Source organism: Ixodes scapularis, unplaced genomic scaffold (assembly GCF_016920785.2).
Source record: "Ixodes scapularis isolate PalLabHiFi unplaced genomic scaffold, ASM1692078v2 ptg001354l_1__unscaffolded, whole genome shotgun sequence".
NCBI lineage: Eukaryota > Metazoa > Arthropoda > Arachnida > Ixodida > Ixodidae > Ixodes > Ixodes scapularis.
Window position 1 is genome coordinate 65,421 of NW_024610141.1, and position 18,702 is coordinate 84,122.

Consider the following 18,702-nt stretch of genomic DNA (forward strand, 5'->3'; position numbering starts at 1 on the left):
AAGGTAGAGCGGCAGACAACGGATGAGAGGAGTCATGTAACGAGCGCCCCGCTGCGGCGAGACGCCGAAACACACTTCTTCCGAGCGATGCAATCTCTGATCGTGCTCCTTGCGCCACCACTTGTTTTCTCGTCGGGTTTGAAAAGCATGTTTTGGCTCCTCGCCACTGCAAAAGCTGTGCGGTGACGTCCAGGTTCCCCGAGAAATGCTCTGTGCTACCAGATCCTCGCGCTCCAGATCTGCGACCATGGTACTCTATGGCTCCGTCGTTGAACTGCCAGGCTTTGTGAGTATAGAGGAAGCTATGATATAGCCCGTGGCAGCCGTTGATCTGAAGCGCTGCGATTAGCAGCGGCGAGCAACTGTCATATTCTGGTGGCACCACTTTGTCTTCAGGTCTGTTCTTAACTTCTTATACCTCGTGTATACGCGTTTGGAGATTCGCACGCATTTGCACTCAGGATCAAAAATGAAGCAGCTCACGTGAATTCTGAGAGGGAAAAAGAACGTCTCGACTACAGGCTACACCTGAAAGCGTAGATTTTGTTCTGAAGTGTTTATTTCGGTTCGCGCAGGGGGCCCCCCTGTCATGTGGTGATCCCAGCGACTTGTTTAATCCAGCCCACTTGGGTAGCGATTCTTGCGAAGACGCTGGGCAGCTTTACCCCCGCGAGCGTGACACCCCAGGACGTGGCACCGGCCAGGACATAGCGGCCGTCAGGTCTTGCACACTGCAAGGGTCCTCCGGAGTCACCCTGCGAGCGCAAACATTCAAATCAATAAATCAAACAATGTTTCTTTTTATTTGTTTATGTTTATGTCTACGCTAAATACATACTCTACAAAAAAGGTCTTTGAATTCCCTTTCCTGCAGAACACGGTGACAGTCAATCATGGCGGACAAAATACAACACTAATACATTTCAAGAGTCGTTCATCCCCAAAACTTCTGTGTACGGGAACCACCTTCTGGCACCAATCGTCACAATTGTCATTGATAATATATTTAAAACTGCCGCTAGTAATCTATATACTTTTCCGGCCGATTACCGAAGTGTACTAGCCCCCACTCCCCTGTGTAATGCCAATGGTCCTGGGGGTATTTTAAATAAATAAATAAATAAAAAGATCCTAGCCAATGGCTAGCTCAAAATACAATTATATATAAAAAAAAAGATACGCCATGCGCGTAGGGACAATAAGGAAGTGAAGCGTCATTCTCACTTTTTCTGAGCACATCGCATGTTTTGAACCTAACCGTATCCCGAGCTTTACCATATGCTGGAATGTTTCTATAAAAAAAAAAAAAATCATTTTTGCATAGGGGGTTGTACAACGAGCTCGGCGCACGCGCCGTAGCCCTCTCCTGCGAAATATCGGACGTCGCGCATCTGTCCAAAGCCCAGTGACTCATCATTTCTTTTGCCCGAATGATAAGCGTTGGAAGACTCTTAGAGTATACTAGTATGAAACATTAGCGTTAGGTGGCCCTTCGGGAACGAAAGATGAATTCTACTTTCCTTGGCAGCCCCCTTGCCGCTCCCAACGAGACCCGCGCAGATCATGGTGCTGTCGTGTACTTGGTTGACGCCCTCATAGTATTCCCTGCAGGCGTCGTGCGCCACAATGGGCAGGTCTGCTTTCTGGAGCTTGGACGGCCGATACACGCCTCCCTCACTGCCTGCACAGGAGAACCATGAGCTCACGTATCGAACTGGCGTAACAGTTGTTCACGCAGGAAACTATAGAGTGGCTACCCAGTGACAGCCGAAGAAATAACGCAGAGCGGGGCTCACTATGTGCACGCTCTTGCTTCGGGAGTTGTTTTTCGGCAGCCTTATCGTCCAATGCCGCAATATCTCACTGACTGCGGAGCCATAATAAAAGGCTCGGGTCTTCTTAATCTGCATGTCGCTACAGAGATTTATAGACCAACTGCTTTATTTTTAGTAGACATGGCTCATGTATACATCACGTACCATCAGCGGCCATTCTGGTTTCCTTGCTGCTAGCGCGTATCTTCTGCAACGCACGTTTCGCACCATCGAATTTGTTTTTTTTATCGGAAAGAGTAGGAATGGCCACCAGCATGCTGCAATGACTCCACGTGCAAACCATGTATACTTCGTTTGACATTAAGCCCGACCGCCGATAACGCCAGGATCGCGACATACCAGTCGAAGACGGGCTCCAGGCACCATAATCGGAACGCCCGCAGCATTGGCGGCTGTCGCACCTAACGTGAAACGGAGTTTAGTATGTGGCATATAAGAAGACCGGGAGAGTTTATTGACCGTTTCTGGCCAGTCCCCATCCGCTCGCAGTGCAAGTCTGCCCTTCGAAGCTCTGGTCCTTTTGCGGCAGGCAGATAGGCATCATGTGCCTGTGTCTTCCAGTGAAGTTCAGCGGAGCATTCAGCTTCAAAATTGCGTAGTCGTAGTTCAACGTTTTACTGTCCCAGTTTGGATGTGTCGTGATCTAAAAAAGCAGAAAAAAAATGGCAGCATTCTTTATCTTAAAAGTCCTATAATTCATAAAATTCATTATAGGAATTGGTCAGGCGTCACGTGACGTCACGTGAGGTATATTTTTCGCTAGATTTAGCGAAACATGCGCGGATGGGCGGACAAGTGTTTGGGAGGGGGGTAGCGTTAAAATGCCATTTCATGCTTTAAAAATATCACTCTTATAGTTTGTTACAGGTGACGAATACTAGCAGGACGAATTCCTCCCACAGAGACCCCAAATCTTTCCACTTAGCGGACGTTGAAGAGAGGGAGAGTGAAAAGGAGAAAATAACCAATCATGGCGAGCAGAGAGCTTTATGGGAGGGGCTTGTCCCGCTGCTCTAAACGTGCAACTGACTGTAATTGTACCAATCTACTAGCTTTGTATGGCTGAGTACGTCTTCATCGGGTGTACGCGTGTTTGAGTTCATGGAAAGGGAGGCATAGCTCTAAGTTTTTTAGGGATTGTGTCAGTTTTTCGGTGTTATGGAACTTCATGCTTCAGCCTATCTCTGAGATGACGCCAGAATCGAAATACTGCCCCCCCCCCCCCCCCCCCCCCCCCGGCCCTTGACTCAAGGGACAGAGATGAAAACCAAACGTTTTTATCTGTGTCCGTTGACTTTCTTCGAGCGACAGACTTCTCACACATCTTATAGCAGCTTGTAACTGTTGACTTCGCTCATCCTTCACGAAAGCACTTTCTTTTCCCCGTAGTATACTGTTATTCGAACTATTGGACCTGCATGTTAACTATACTTTAGGGATGCTTTTAGGAGAGCAGCTTCAGTTTGTCTTACCTGCAGCTAGCCTATACATCGAAAGCCGTACTGCTCCTATCGCGAAGCGATTAACCTCGCGGTATGTCTTGCTGCGACCTGCTTAGGGTCACCGAATAAGCCTTACGCTTCAGAGTAACGGCATTTCAGCCATCTTGGTACTTAGAAACATCGTTGTTACTTATCCGAAGCTTTATTTGATATTGTAGGAAATAGTCTTCGGTCTTTCAGAATAGTTAATATAGCATTCAACAGTAATACCATATTGCCTGAGCTTCCTTACAAAGTATCTGAAGCTAAGGAAGTCGCATTTTCGAATCGTAGCGACAACTAATGGCGCCTGCTCTGCACAAAGTACCAAAATGGCGGCGCGCACAAGGCAATCGGGAAATGAAGTGCCGATACTCTCTAGGAGTTGCCTGTGTATATCCGCCCACTACTGTGCACGTCTCGAAGTACTTATGCGCGTGTCAGAACAATATACCACGTGGTTTATAACCGGTTTGTCTCAGATCTGCCGGCTCTAGTTTGTGATATAGGGCGAATTAAAAAGTTATAACCTCAAGGCACGAAGTTTCTGTTTAGGCTTTCGTGGACTTTAAACAGGTGACAAGATGTACAGCACCACATTCTTTATACAAACAGGCGCATACACACAGCGTATGACGACTGGCGCAGTCGTCGATTTCTTGAAGAGGAACGCATATGTGTGCACTTGCCGTTCCACAGGAAGCGCTGCCACTTGATGTCAGAAACATGATTATGCCTGTAATACTGCGATTACAGCGGCGTTTAGGAAGATTCATGACTGAGGCTTTTTGCCTCGCGGGCATGAAAAAAAAAAAAAAAAAAAAAAGGCCGCTGCACACACTGAAATTATAGTTTGGCTTTGAAAAGGCGTCACCGAGATGGCCAACTTACGCTTTCAACTTTGCGACTTTCTTCAGTGTCGTCTTTTTGATGGACATTCTGTTCCCCGACAATTACCCTGAACTTTGACGGAGATGCGGAAGGCCTGAAAAAAAAAAAAAAGAAATGTCCTTTTGGTTTTGCATTTAGGTGACCGCGTTTGCATCAAGCATATCGCAAACGCAGAAAACATGAAAACCTAGTCAACGCGATGTTTACAAACAAGCCCGGGTTTGTCCACAGCAAATGCGTGCACTGAGCGTCCGCAGACATGTCATGTCCCCAAACTTACCCACCAACGCAGTGTGCCGCTGTCAACACGTACTGCTCTCCGATGATGGAACCACTGCAGGTGTGATCCCCGTCTGCATTCACCAGGGGCAGCTCACGGCGCAGCGATATCTGCCAGGGAAACTCAAGCTGCTCGGCGTCTTCACCGCCCAGAATCCGGTGCACACCTCGTCTCTTAGCGCCAGAAGCAGGGACTGGATTGGTTCCGCCTACGTTTCCAGCTTCGCCGACGCTGGGTCCTCGAATCCCACACCCTTCCGATGGTAAAATTCAATGAAAATGCGACAACAGCTGTTAAGGTTTTTAACGAGCAGCCCTTTGAAATACCTCCGCGCCTACAAGATAACTACACTAATACGCAGATCCTTCCCTAAACGCAGCCCCAGTTACTACAGAGCGGGGGGGTTGTGTCAGCGCAATGCTTTCTCCCCTCCGCCCCATTCCGCGTGGCGCAACCCGATTGGTCGTGCGCGATGACGTCAAAGCAAGAGTTGCTCTCCGTTCTTAACACTCTTTCCTATGACCTGGCTTTGGTGCCACCAGCACCAACGTGAGGAAGCCGTGTAGGGTCCGCATATAAAGCTATATATTTAAAGATGCAATAATTACTCCATAATTTCTGTCCGCACGACGATTCAGCGCCGAAAGTTAGCTGTGAGGAGGATCGAGTGGCTGTTGCAGGCTCTAACAGCTTACCTATGGCTGAAGCCAGGCGCAGGGGTACAGCTGATGTCCATAAATTGTACCAGTTAGTAGCTATTGCAATACAAAGGTTAATTCGATTCCTCTCAAACAAACATGTTAGTTTGGTGGTGTGTAGTGGTGTGCGACATAACCTCCTAGTTTAGGGGCTTGTTAGCAGATGAGGCCACTGTGAACTAGTGAATGCTTTCGAGACAATCGCAACGTTTCCAGAAAAGGCAACCTCTTTCGGCGATTATTCCAGCTGTGATATTAGCTGTTATAACATGCCAGGATTCCGGTGTTTCAATATCTATGTAATCGGCATTTTTTGCCAGGGTGGAAAAAGAATCCCGTCGCGAGCTCGTCAATACAATGCATAGCGTGCAGGACATGACGTCATCGCACTGTAGTCACGGTCATTTCTAGTTGTTTTTGATGAGAAAATAAACAAAACAAATTCGGTGGTGCGGAGGTGTGCGATGCAGGAGGTACTACGCGCTCGGGAGCAAGGCCACCAAAATGGCGATGTGACGTCAATGCAAGTCACGTATGGACCATACGCAGTTTACAAGCGAATTCACGAATGCTTACACTAAGCGTGGCAACTGCGCGTGCGCGGAAACCAAATGCAGGTAAAGTGAATCGCATGCGCATTTGCCCGCCGACAACAGCGCCTGCGCAGTGGTGTGGGGACAAAACCGCGCGTTCGTGTATACGGATCGCGTACAGCTGTCCTTTTTTTTTCAACGAATATATATACACGAAACCTTACAAAGTGTATATGTAACATGGGCAACGTTAAGAGGGCGCGGTACCTCTATTTATTCGTCCGTTTCAGCCACCAGATGGCGCGCGGCTCGAAACGTGGTTGAACGCGCAACTTCTAGATGGCGCCAGTATCGAGGTGTGAAAAGGCCCGCGTTATCCGCTGCGTGAAATAGATCCCGAAATCTGCCGTGTTCTCCCGGCGGAGGAAGTTTCTGCATCCCTCGCGCGCGCTTGGTATGTACGCGCGGTGACCGAGTCCGGCCTCTGCGCTGTGTGATGCAGTGGGTGGCGCTCGTTTCTGTTCGGAGGTAGGAATAAAAATGCCGGTCCCCTTTTTTACGACGCTCGTTTCTATAGCTGGTTTTTCTTTTTTTTTTTTTATCTCAAGTGACCTACAGTACCGCCTGTTCGAAATCGTCCTTTGCGGTGAGCGATTGAGAGTCAGGTTAGCATTTTATTTGGGTCAGCACTACACGTTTAATGGAGACCTCGGGCGGCGATGTAAATATGCATTGCTTCCCAAAGTGTGTCCAAGGTGCGCAATGACAATTGGAAAGGGTATTGAAGGCGCGCGACCGTCGGTTGGTAAAATACGTGCGTTAGATTCACTTATTCAGTTTAATCATTTTTGCCAACGTCTTTTATCTGTTTCGACAAATGACATGGTCGAGTCTATTGATAACCTTAGCTAGATTGGACGTACGGAGTGTCCGGGCTTTAAATAAATTTGCTTCGTTTATGTGAATGAATAACTGTTTTCTCTTTTCCGTGCTCGGTGCTATGCAAAAATCACTGAGATGTTATGGTAGCTCAGTGTGGCGGCGTTTTGCACGCTGACTCGCTATTGCATTCGCTGTGCACAATATGTGTTCAGATGGAATGTGCCAAATCGTATTTCCGATCGATATGATAGATTTACTTTGCTACAGTGTTAATTATATTTTCCTGATTTAAACTGGTTCGTCCCTGATCTGAGCCTAAGTTTAAATTCGAAGGGCAGACAGACTTAGCGTCGTAACAGCCGTAATGCGCAGAAAGAAATTAGTACCATGAAAGAAAAACAAAAGGATACGAGGTGGCTCAGTGTTATAGAAGTAATGAGTGTGCAAAGGATGGGATACGGTCCATTCGTCACATGCACACTCGTCACAGGGCGATTGGTCACAGGACGATTCGTCACACAGGAACATTCGTCATAGGATGACTCGTCACGCGGCCAACCGGTCTCACAATAGTTCGTCCCCCCAAAAATGTATTGTTCAATTTGGTTCGGGCGGACAAAGGCGAAGAATTTGTAAGGAACGTTTTAGCTTCTGATTCGGTCCCGAACATTGAATGTTGGTTGGGCCTCAGAAAGTCGGTCACCTCTTATCTTAGCATGTCTTTCGCTTCTCGAGGTCAAAGAATTTGTAACAGACGTTCTAGCTATCTGGGTCCGTCCTGAACGGTGAATGCGGAGGCCATAGAAGAGCGACTATTTTTGAACTACATTCAAAAGGATGGAGGTGATCGCAACAGAGAGAGCCATGATGCTGCACGAGGGGTACTCGTACACATTCGGCAGAAGGAATTCCGATACTTGTTGGTTTTGTCGAATAGGTGTATGCAAGGCAAAACTAAAAACTAATTTGGCTGCCAGTCGGATTATTGCTCGTTCAAGCCTGCAACTGAGATCAACCTGCTGAAGACCCGTAATATAATGAAAGGAAAAGCGGATGAGTATTGTAATATTAGTTTATATAACCATTGGTTTACGTGACAGTGGAAAATTGTGAAACTCCTCATCAGGGTATGTAGGCAGATGTTGAAATTTACAATTTACTATCGTCCCCTGCTCGATCAATGAGACCAGTTGCCCGCATGACGAGTCATCCTGTGACAAATGTTCCTATGTGACGAATCATCCTGTGACCAATCGTCCTGTGACGAATGCGCATGTGACGAATCGTCCTCATCCCGCAAAGGATGCCATCGTACGTGTTTTTTTTTTTCTTTTTTGTTTTTTTAACTCTCCGCATTGCTGGGAAACGCTCAAGGTACCAGCAAAGACAGCGAGCTGGCGTGAAATTTCCATCGAGCGGAAAACGAGTGTGACTTTTATTTCATCATGCGCTTTCATTTTGATATGGCTCAAAATGGGCGCGAAATAGTAACAGGTAAGGCAACAAAATTTAGATGTTAGGTCTGGAGCACCGCCATACTCAGCCGTGTTGGGGGCATCTCTCGCGAGTCAATACGGCAAAGGTATTGCGAGTCGAACTGTACGTGAGAGTTATCCATTTCAGCGAAACCTTGATTTCGCAAAACTATTGTGGCTCGAGTCGTGGCTTCCAGTACTTGAAAGCCACGAGCGAGAAATAAATGACAGTTGATTTTGAAGGACAATCGCGACGTGGAAACCCATAAAAGAGAGTTCCAATAAGACGAGAGCTTCCCCTTCTTTTCAAGTGCGTGGGTTACGCTCTCAATCCTGCACCTGTGGTAACAACGCAGGCTCCTAAAATGGCTTTGAAAACGTTCCTGATCGCAAAAACTTTTTTTTTTTTTTTTTTTGTCGAGGCGCTATTTTATTTTTTTTTACTTTTTGTCTACCTTGATACCCCATCAACGCAAAAACTACCATAAACTAAAAAAAAAAAAAATAGTGGGCATACAACGACAACGCACCCACTGGGACCCGAGTCAAGGGAAGAACAACTAACTACTAAAAGGGGAAAAAAATCATGTTCGCATACACAGACAGAACGCCTCCATCGAAAGAAATGAATCATGCGCTTGTTCTGCCAGTCTCGTTGTGCGTCTGTCAAAAGCCACAAAGGAGGAAGACAATCAGCGCCTACACCACTCCCCTCCACTCCCCCCCCCCCCCCCCCCCCCCCCCCACCACCCCTAAAAAGAAGAAAAGAAAGGTTTCTTGGGCGCGCGCGCGATGACCTTGGAAGGGTATGCGATTGTAGCACGTTTGTCCCCCGGTTGTGCCCCTGTCTCAAATGCCACGGTCCGTTTCTCCCAAGTGCCCGTCTTATCTTCCTGAGTATCAACTCCGCAGTGATTCTGAATCATTCCGATGCTTTCCAACGTTGCAAAACTGTTAGACGAATATTTGCACAGAAGTATACACCTTTCCAAAAAACACTCGACCCCAGGGGCAACAAACCGTTTGTGAGCCCAGTCACTGAGTTTGAGGCTAGACTCTCACCGGCGTCCCTCCTAACCCTAACCGAGTGGACTGTGATTTCAATAGGCGCAGACTGCGTAGGCGCAGTTTCAAACTCTGCTGGCAGCTAAATTCTCGTCTTTTTCCGCTATATTTTGTGTTTCATGGTACATGTATGTTCCCGAGGACATTGAGAAAGCATTGTGCCAGATCTAAAAAAACAACAAAAGCAAAAAAAAAAAAAAAAAGCTGTAAACTATTTTTGTTGGGTACGCGCGCGACAGAGCGAATGCGACTGGAATGTATAGTTCTAGTTATTTGTTTTTTTCTTACGATAAGCTTTGACGGCGCCGCGGGATTCGCCGCATGTGAAACGACAAAGCGCTTTGCTGTCAAAAATAAATTGCAACAGAAGAGGGCCGAAAGTCATGCATTTTTTACGCTCACAAATAACGTGTTTACCGATGGACAGGATACGGACATCCCATTGAGGAAGTGTTACCATTCGAACAATATATCGTACGTACCACACGATGCAGCGTCATCTGAAAAGAATTTACTTGAGAAAGATCTCAAATAACACAGTCACTGTCGACGACAGCCACATCTTGACGATCGGACGGAATCCGAGATGACTTCGTTTTGGGGCACGTTTTGGGGAGAGCTGCCTTTTTTCACAACCGCACCAAGGCAAAGAAACAAGCGCGACTGACCTGTTTCTCACCCCAACCCGGACAACTATTTTTGGAGATGACTGAGGATTCTACGCAAATTATCTCTGGGAGGGGGGAGAACAATGTTCGCAAAATCGCATCGAGGGTCGTTCCACGTTTTTCACATCCTTCGTTTCCCGTGAATGTCGAGCAGAAAAGCTTGAATGGCAGGCACTTACCAGCCTTATTTCTCACAATGGAAGATAACACAAAAGATAACACAAACGCAGCACGCATAAAAAAAATACAAAATAAGTGGAAACTTTCAAGAGGGGCGAGAAAACGTCGAATGCAAAACCGCAAAAACGTAGGTAGAGAACCGCGCTGAGCGGGTCTTCACAGTCCCAGAGAGTGGCAGAAAATTTCTAGCTGATAGAGGGCGCGAGAGTCGCACCAGCCGCATCAGCAACAGCAACATGGCGGCGGCCTAGGAGCGGTTTTTGGAAAGGTGTATACTCTGTTCGCAGAACTATCTACGGCGCTAAAATTCAAAAGCGCCGAGTTGGATTGGGGAGCTCGTGTAGGTTTAGCTCATCGTTGGAACATTCTTATTCGCTCGATGAACTCCACAAAACGTGTAAATATTAGAATGAACTTTCCAGAGAACGATAGTTGTTGTCGGGGTTCCAGGCGACCGGACAGGTCGCAATTATTGGCTGATTAAAAATTTTATTTCATAATCACAATCGTATCATCAAGGGCACGCCATTTCCTCATCACTTCTACGAAAAGAGTTGCTGTATTCGTAGCACACACAGACGGAAACGGTTGAGACTGCCCAAATAATATCTTCTTTTGGCAGGTACTGCGCAGCGATTACACACAATGCCTCTAACATAAACATGCTGCTCCACATGTCTATTCACAAGATGCAATACATCGTTCTCCCAACTTTGTTGAAATGGGCATGAAAGCGCGTAACCGTCACTTTTTTGAAGTTCTACTTAGAGGTGAAGTGTTTACCGTAAAAAGTCGTTAATTATTTATTTTTTTCCGTTTACTACAAAGCTCGATTCCCTTAAATTTTTGTTTTTATATCGTCTCTACAGCGCTTTTACGTCGGTACTTTCGTGTTAGAGGACATCACATAATGTGCGAAAAAAACAACAAAAAACGGTAGGATCGATGCTGCATAGCCTTTTTTTTTTGTGTGGACATCAAGAAAAAAAAAAAAGATAGTAGTTGTCTTCACTTCGCACTGCATGTTTTGGCACGGAAGTTCCTATTTGGTTATGATGTCTTTACTTTCTTAAAAATTATATACAGTAATTTAAATTACCGAATTACAAAAACGTCGAAATTGTATAATTGCTTTTCGTTGGGACGCCATGACGACAGCGACACTCGTGTTCCCTCGTGGTTTTCGCCAGCATTTCTACGATGAATTGCCAGGATTGCGAGATGCAACAGCGTGACACTCCGTCTTCTGTGACGTCATTTGTTGCACTTCGGGACAACTTTTGATGTATGGCCAGCATAAGACGCTAACCACACCAGTCGGAGACGCGCTGCAGGTGCCATAGTACTGCTCGTAAAAGTAGCTGTCACGTGCTTTGCTCCGCGACTGAGGGTTGCCAAATTACGGTGAAACGGAGTATAGACAAAACAGACTGGACGACATTTACCGGGCATCTTTAGAGCTGCGAAGCTCAAAATCACGCGTACTCATAAGATTTTTTTTTTCTCGCGTGTTTGTGATTTTTATGATGTCCTGCAAGCAATAAAAAAATATATATGGTGAAGTCACTCCGAGGGGGTACCGATAACTGCGAGCCACGAACATGAAGGATTCGCTAGCATCCGTCAGGAGTGTGAACGGTAAATCGTCACGCAAACATATTCTCACAAGCTGCAAATATTTATTTGGCTTAGCAAGTAGAATACTAGTATACTAACGACATGTGATTATTGTACACAAGATACCATTTCTCGGTTCTTCAAAACCATTTCCCAAGTCTGAACGGTCGCGCTACGGGCCGCGGCTAGCCGTGCCCTCGATAGACTACGGAGCTGCGTTGTGTCGTCTGCTACTGTACCGCCAACAGGAGAGCGATAGCTCTGTGTGTTCCACAGATGCGTGTTGCGGTATAACTCTGTACGTCTGTCCTAGAGGAAGACAAAGAGATAGGCTCTGTGACCCCCTCCTAAGCTAACAAAAACAAACAGAAGTATACTCGTTTGGACTGAAAGGTTTACAAAATAGTGACCAGACATTGGAAAAGCATATGTCACAGAACTTGGTTTATGAAATGGCATCATTGTTTCGAGCAAGAAATCACCTGCTCACCACTGGGACGATGAAATCGTCACTATTTATTGCGTCAGGTATATTTGCGCTCATGAAGAAAAATCTGAACACATCCTTCTCCCAAAGTCCTATGTCGAATAATAAACACTTTTTTAAACATCTATGCACAAATAACTCATTTTTTTCTACACTTGTATATGCACGTTAATTGACGTCAAACCGCATTTTTGATTAGATCTTGATGTCTACACCAACTACATTCATATCTTTTAGGGCTTTATTGAACGATAACTTCAACTATAGTTAATGGAACACGATGGCTCGATCTCGACAAAAACCTCAACGTGAGAAGCTTCCACAGACGGTCGCTAGCGAGTATTCTCAATGTGAGACTTCAGAAGCTTTCGCTTGCCATAGGGAGCTTGCTTTCGACTACAGCACTGCACAGGCCCGGAAAGCGCTGCTGTGGGGAGAGGTTGACTTACAAGATGATGTGTTACGTGGTCACGTAAGATGGCGTCATTTCGTGCAGCGTGATCAGGTAAGATGACGTCATTTCGTGTAACGAGATCATGTAAGATGACGTGCTTGTGTCACGTCATCACGTAAGATGACGTCAGTTCGTATGAACTGACGTCATCTTACGACAACGCCAACAACATTAGTGCCGTCCGGAACCATTGACCTTAGAAACGCGCTTCTTCGCTTGAAGAGCTGATATGCGTTGATTGTTATTTGTTTCTTTTGCCTACTACAGACCATTCAAGAACTCGCCTTCTGAGCCACCAACTTCGTCTACTGGGCTGTGAAGCGCGTTCGAGCGTGCGCAATACCTCTCTAGGCCGAAAGATTGTACACTGAGTATGCGTTCACAGCTCAATGACTTTGGCATTTTTCGTCAGGATAGATGCTCCCACGAGAAGAGCGTAATGGATATGTGAATAGAATTGGAAATTTGAAATGTTCTTGTTCAATCGCATTTTTCTTTGGTTATCAACGCTTTTTAGCGTCATCACAAGACGTTCAACCCATAATACACTGGTGATTAAAAAATAAGCACCGAAAAACATGCACCGATTTTCGCTCAAAAATAAACACCGGAAAAAAACATACCGTAATCATTACCCATGTCACCTTTTTGGGTGATATGTGAATTTCCAGAAGAACAGCGAGTTATCACCCTCCCCTAGGAATACCCTGACTACAGAGCAGGCGACCCGTTTTTCCCCGCGTTAGATTGTGGTGACCACGAACCGTACGGAGGTCACAGGACGTCCGTGAAAAATAAAAAGGAGGCAAACAACGATCTACTCTGTGCACGCTTCATCCCCAATTTCCACGACCCCAAGGCCGAAGGACGTTTGTGTGAAGGATAACGATAAAATAAAACTTTGCGTAAAAAAAAAAGCCCGTTTTTAAAAGAAAAAAAAAAGTAGAAACAAGCACAACGCGTTGACGGACCGCGAGGTTGTGGAACACCTCGCGGTCCGCTTGCCACAGGACGGTTGTCTTCGACCCATAGCTCCAAGGTGAATTTGCCACTTGCGAAAACACGGAGACCTACCCAGCGAGAACCAGGAAAGCAAGACACGCACACTGACGCCTCGGCGTGCAGAATGAAACAGGATACGGGCGCGGAATACGGCCGCGGAAGAACACCTCGCACAGTGCCGATCCGGCCGATCTCCGAACGGACGATTTCGCATGGATGGATGGATGGATGAATACGGCTGAGCCCTTTGGATCGGGCGGTAGCTTACGCCACCTAGCCATTTTGTTTTATCATTTAAGCTTAGAATATTTAAATGTGAAATCTATATTCACTCCGCAGTGCAAAGAAAGTGAGGCTATGAAACCCCCTTGCCATCAGTGATTAAGAAAATACCTAGTTTTCTCTCGATTTCTGCCACCATTCACTTAATCTTTGCTTGGTAATCTCTACAGTCTTGAAATCCACTCTCCCTTCGCTGTCTCTAAAACCCAATGACTTTATTAAATCTATGTTGTCTTCGATAGGCATAGGGTGAAGCCCTTTACAGTAGAGTATCAAGTGCTCAGCCATTTCATTTCCCATTTCGTGGACAGCGAGCGCCACCGCACGGGAGAGAGAGGTACCTTAAAAACGACGAAAACAAGCACCGACACCTTGGTTCTTTATATTTGCTGTAGTTACGGAACAAATCGACTTACATGAATAATTTGAATATTATTCGATTCCGTAATAAATTTAGAAGACATTAAGCGCAATTCTTCTTATGTTTGAATTTAGATAATTTTGTAAATTCGCTCCGAACGCAAGAGTGCCGAATTAGCCGATTTTGACCATTTTCATGATTTTTTAAAGAATATAGTTAAATTTATGACGAAACATCTGTTGCGTTTAGTGTCTCGATAATGACTCAATGACTTTAAAGCCGAAATTTTCAAGAAGATCCGCGCAGCCGTTATTATGTGAGAATTTTTTTAATTTGGTGAAAAACCTCATGTATTCTCTATGGGGCTCTGAGGTGCGCCCCCTCTTAAAGCCCCTCTATAATGAAAATACCGCCTTGCCCTCTTTCCCTCGAGAAGCTTTCGCTCTTTTCTGCTCTCCGCGAGTCTCTCCTTCTTTCATTTCGACGCTAGCGCCTCCGAGGTTGTCCTTCCGCCGAGCGCAGCGTTTAAGCGCGATCCAAACCAACGCTTCTTTTTGCGCCTGTAGGTCGTGCGGCTGCGGATGTGACGTATTTTCGTGACGTCGCGCCGCTTCTTCGCTCCTTCCGGGCGCGCACAAGAAAGTTGGACAATTTCAACTTTTTCTCAACGCGCACAAAAACGTGCGGTGACGTAGTAGGGCGCTCCTGTGTCCCGGCCAATCGGTGGAGGGCAAGCTAGTTCCGGCTCCGCGTTTCTCGCCGTCTGGGTGCCCTCTCCTCCCCCCCCTTTTATTCTCTTCCAACATGACATTGACAACTCGATCTCTCTCTCTCTTTCTCTCGCCGTCTGGCCGGCCAGTCTGTCGCAGTTGCACTTTGCTTGTGCGCTCGTGCCTGCGGGCGCGCTCGCCCGAAGTTTCGCCCGTCCAAACCAAAGCGCACGGTTCTGACTCAGAAAGCGCGCCCGGAAACAGCAAAAACGACACGAAATGCGTCATATCCGCAGCCACACGACCTACAGGCGCAAAAAGAATCGCTGGTTTGGATCGCGCTTTAAACGCCGCCGGAAAACGCGAGGCCACGGGATGGGAGGACGCAAATGGCGGACGGAAGTGGCGAACCGAAACTGGACGGACGCTGGGCCAATCAGTGGCAGTGGCAAGGGGAACTTCGAAAAAGAGGAAGAGGATTTATCTCGAGGGTGAGAGCGTGTTGGAGGATCAATCAGTGGTGCTACCTTCGTCACAACAAGTCCAATAACTACCAATAATTTATTAATTAACTTCTTAATTAGTGAAGATAAGCGCGCGGTTCCAGTGAGCAACTTGCTGAGCGTCATATCAAACCGCAAAATCAGTCAATTGGAAAATTATTTGAGACCGGTGGTAAGCGCGGGGGTGCGCTAAAGTCTCCACTCGTGTAACAGGCGCAACGCTGGCGGTTCGAAAAGGCCGATAATAATCTTTACATCCGCGTTTTCACTAATAAAAAAAAAAAAATAAAAAAAAAAATAAAAGTGAATTAATACATTATAGTTAGCTGTTGGACTTATCGTGTCGATTAGCTTATGTCCCTCTGACCATGTAACTCACCCGCAGAGACCACATTAATATAACTTTCACAACATAAAAAAATAATATATATATATATATATACATATTGAATTAAAAATTAAACATCCTGTTAGACTCTTGGAACGGAATCAACGTATTGTGATTTACTTACGTGGTTCAGCGGTAATCGCCGTAGTCACTAGGATTGCCGTTACTAAGAACTGTGTTGGGCGAAACATGATTTCGCCAAGACCTCGGGCAATTTCTTTGTTGCAGCCTACTTTGACCAGCAAAGCCTGCAGTCTCAGGAGCGACTAATGTAAAGCTGACGTTTGGCCCGCTCCTTAACGTATAAAGTATCTAGTGTCCGCGTGCGATTTTTCAAATGGAGATGCATGTCCGTTTGTCGCTTGAATGCGGGATGCGACGGGCCTATAGCCATGAGGGCCTACGTGAAAACGACCTCGTCGTACCGCGTAGTGTGGCTTCCAGAAAATACAAAACAATTGCAAAGAAACGGCGTTTTTTCTTTTTTGGGTTTCCTGGCTTTTAACGTTTGAGAGAGGAGAGAAATATTAGTTCTGCCTATCATACATAAAATGGCTGGTAGTCATTATTAACTGGCTGTAGCAATTTATGGCGAACATTCTAGATTGATAGTAAAAGATTATCAATCGAAATTGATTGTCAGAGGTATGAAAAACAACATGCCATTCCTTACTTGTGGCAGTAACTACAGAAAAGAAATTTTTGTTTTCACACTGAAACGCCAGATCCCGATGTTTTTTTTTTTTTAAACAAAGTCGTAAAGTTTGTTTATGCTACGTGTACCAGTATGCAGTTAATTGGCACTTTAGCTCATATATATGAACTGAAATAATATAAATGAGTGTTGAAAGGCCGCCTACGAATTTACTAGCTCCTTTTGCTTATGCTTTTAAGAGACCAGGTTTTCTACCAACCATCTGTTATACGTGATTGCATCATTTATGGTGCGAGATTAATTTTAGGAGGTCATGTTTATAATATACCTATTTGAAGCGTTGCTTTGTAGAAGAATTTAACATCAATGAACTGTACTTACTGCACAAGAATTAACTCGTGGAGGAAAAAAGAGGGGGTGGGATTGTGTTTTATTAAGTCATAATACTGCTTAGTTTAGTTAAATCATATCTTAACTGTACGCACACAGGTAATCAAATTGTTATTTTTATTATCAGCGACCTGTTCACATTTGCCTGGAGAACCTACAAAGAAAAAAGTGTGATATTGTGAACAGTAGACTACTTCCAAAAATCCCTGTATGCAACACTTAGCGCGCTGTATTATGGGACCTCTTAATTCGGCCATGGAGACGGGTGGCATGATTTGAATTTCGATGGCCTCGTTGACAAAGTAGTACATCTCAGCACTACATAAAAATAAAGTAGCGCTCTCTTGCATTGCACTCATTCATCTTCGTCAGAGCCACCGTTAGTTAATACGCGGATCTCCCCCGGCCGTAAGGACCCGTCTAGACTTAGCGAGGAGTAGAAATACCGCCGGCCGCGTTCCATACCTCTTTTTGGCAGCTTGGCTACGCCTCCGGAATGCAGCATGATCCTCTCGTGTCACGGATCATTTAAGAAGCCTAGAACATTGAGACGATGAAACAAACTGATCAACCCAGTAAACGTCTTCTGCCTGTGCTTACCTGCAGCGCGCAAACCACGGTCATACGACTGCTGAAATATATCGCAAAGAAATGAGGAGTAAGGCTGTGTCACTCCCTTGCCAGGCTTTAAAAAAAATATCGCTCAGGTAGAATAACATACATTTAAATGGTTTTATATTTCTTGAGAAAACGGAGCTCAAATCGCAGCCTTGTTTTCGTTTTGACTTAGTCCCGCTTGATAGAGATATTCAGGCATGAAGGCTTCGCAGATGTGCTGATTGCACTTGATAATTACCATTACATGTGCTTGAACATCATCAACAATGCTGCGATGAAAGAGTGTATTTAGAAACAAGCTTCGTGTACTGTAGTAAGCACGGGTCGCCAATAAACTGCTTTTATTTTGTATTTCATTTTTCTTCGTTCGTTTGGGGGGCAAGACAATTGGGTTAACGTCGTCATACTTCGCTCTGTGGCAAAAGAATATTAATATATTTCTCGTGTTTCTGGCTAGCCTTGTTTTATTGATCTAACTGGAGAGTAAGCAAATGAACAGTATAATGGATATTGCGAGGCAACAATGTATCCGGACCCAAGAACAGTGTGAAACGTGTTTTTCATTTTGTTCTAAGGTGTTTATTTTGATTTGCGCATCCAGGCTCTTTCATTAAGAAGTTCCACACTACGTGGTCATCCCAGCGACTTCTTTGATCCAGTCCACCTGGGTGGCTATTCTTGCGAACACGCCGGGCATCTTCTCGCCCGCGCACTTGACTCCCCAAGACGTGGCACCGGCCAGGACGTAGTGGCCGTCAGGCCTCGCACACTGCAAGGGTCCGCCGGAATCGCCCTGCAAGCGAAAACATTACAGTCAGTTAGGAAATACATGGACGAATCAATTCATCGGTCCGTAATTTTCCGGTTAATTCAACCACGCGGAGAAAGAGCGCCCCGGGACCTTGCACTTGCAGGTTGTATCTACTGCAGCGGCCCGGAGTAATAAACTAACTTAGAAGTACCCCAAATGACCTTCGCAAACCTCCGACACTGTAAAATCGTTACAAAGATGCAGCTGGGTGGTGCTTTATTTTTGTTGAAATATCGGAACATTTTTTGCCTTAATTAAAAGTAAGAAAAAAACGAAACAAAAAACATAATTGCTCTATAAACTAACGTTAAGATAAGCAATTTTTTTGCTAATATGAGAGTAAATTTTGTTGTGAGTGATTTGATAAGTATTTTAAACGAAACAAGGGTGGAAAAAAAAAATGATTCCGACGTCACTCTCGTTCCTAATTTAACCG

At 45.5% G+C, this 18,702-nt stretch overlaps 2 protein-coding genes across 2 annotated transcripts in view; both read right to left on the minus strand.

Moving 5' to 3' along the window:
* Nucleotides 1–404: 404 nt before the first annotated feature.
* On the minus strand, nt 405–17,461 carry LOC120850618 (ovochymase-2-like). Its single transcript, XM_040223167.1, has 6 exons — nt 17,438–17,461; nt 4,488–4,597; nt 4,208–4,301; nt 2,295–2,478; nt 1,517–1,681; nt 405–478 (listed from the first exon to the last, which is right to left on the minus strand). Exons 1-6 carry the CDS (start codon nt 17,459–17,461, stop codon nt 405–407), a joined length of 651 nt encoding a protein of 216 aa, XP_040079101.1.
* A 619-nt stretch (nt 17,462–18,080) lies between these two features.
* LOC120838118 (trypsin-1-like) overlaps nt 18,081–18,702 on the minus strand; it is a 41,652-nt gene continuing 41,030 nt past the window's right edge. Inside the window, exon 6 of the mRNA XM_042288249.1 lies at nt 18,081–18,248. Coding sequence (XP_042144183.1) covers nt 18,081–18,248 — 168 coding nt within the window. The remainder of the gene's footprint in view (nt 18,249–18,702) is intronic.

Excerpts from the sequence above, each read along its gene's own strand:
- LOC120850618 (XM_040223167.1), bottom strand. The coding sequence starts at position 17,461 with ATGACCGTGGTTTGCGCGCTGCAG. Across the intron at positions 2,479-4,207 it reads AAAGTCGCAAAGTTGAAAGC|ATCACGACACATCCAAACTG; the intron begins GTAAGTTGGCCA and ends CTGCTTTTTTAG. Across the intron at positions 1,682-2,294 it reads ATGGGGACTGGCCAGAAACG|GCAGTGAGGGAGGCGTGTAT; the intron begins GTCAATAAACTC and ends TCTCCTGTGCAG.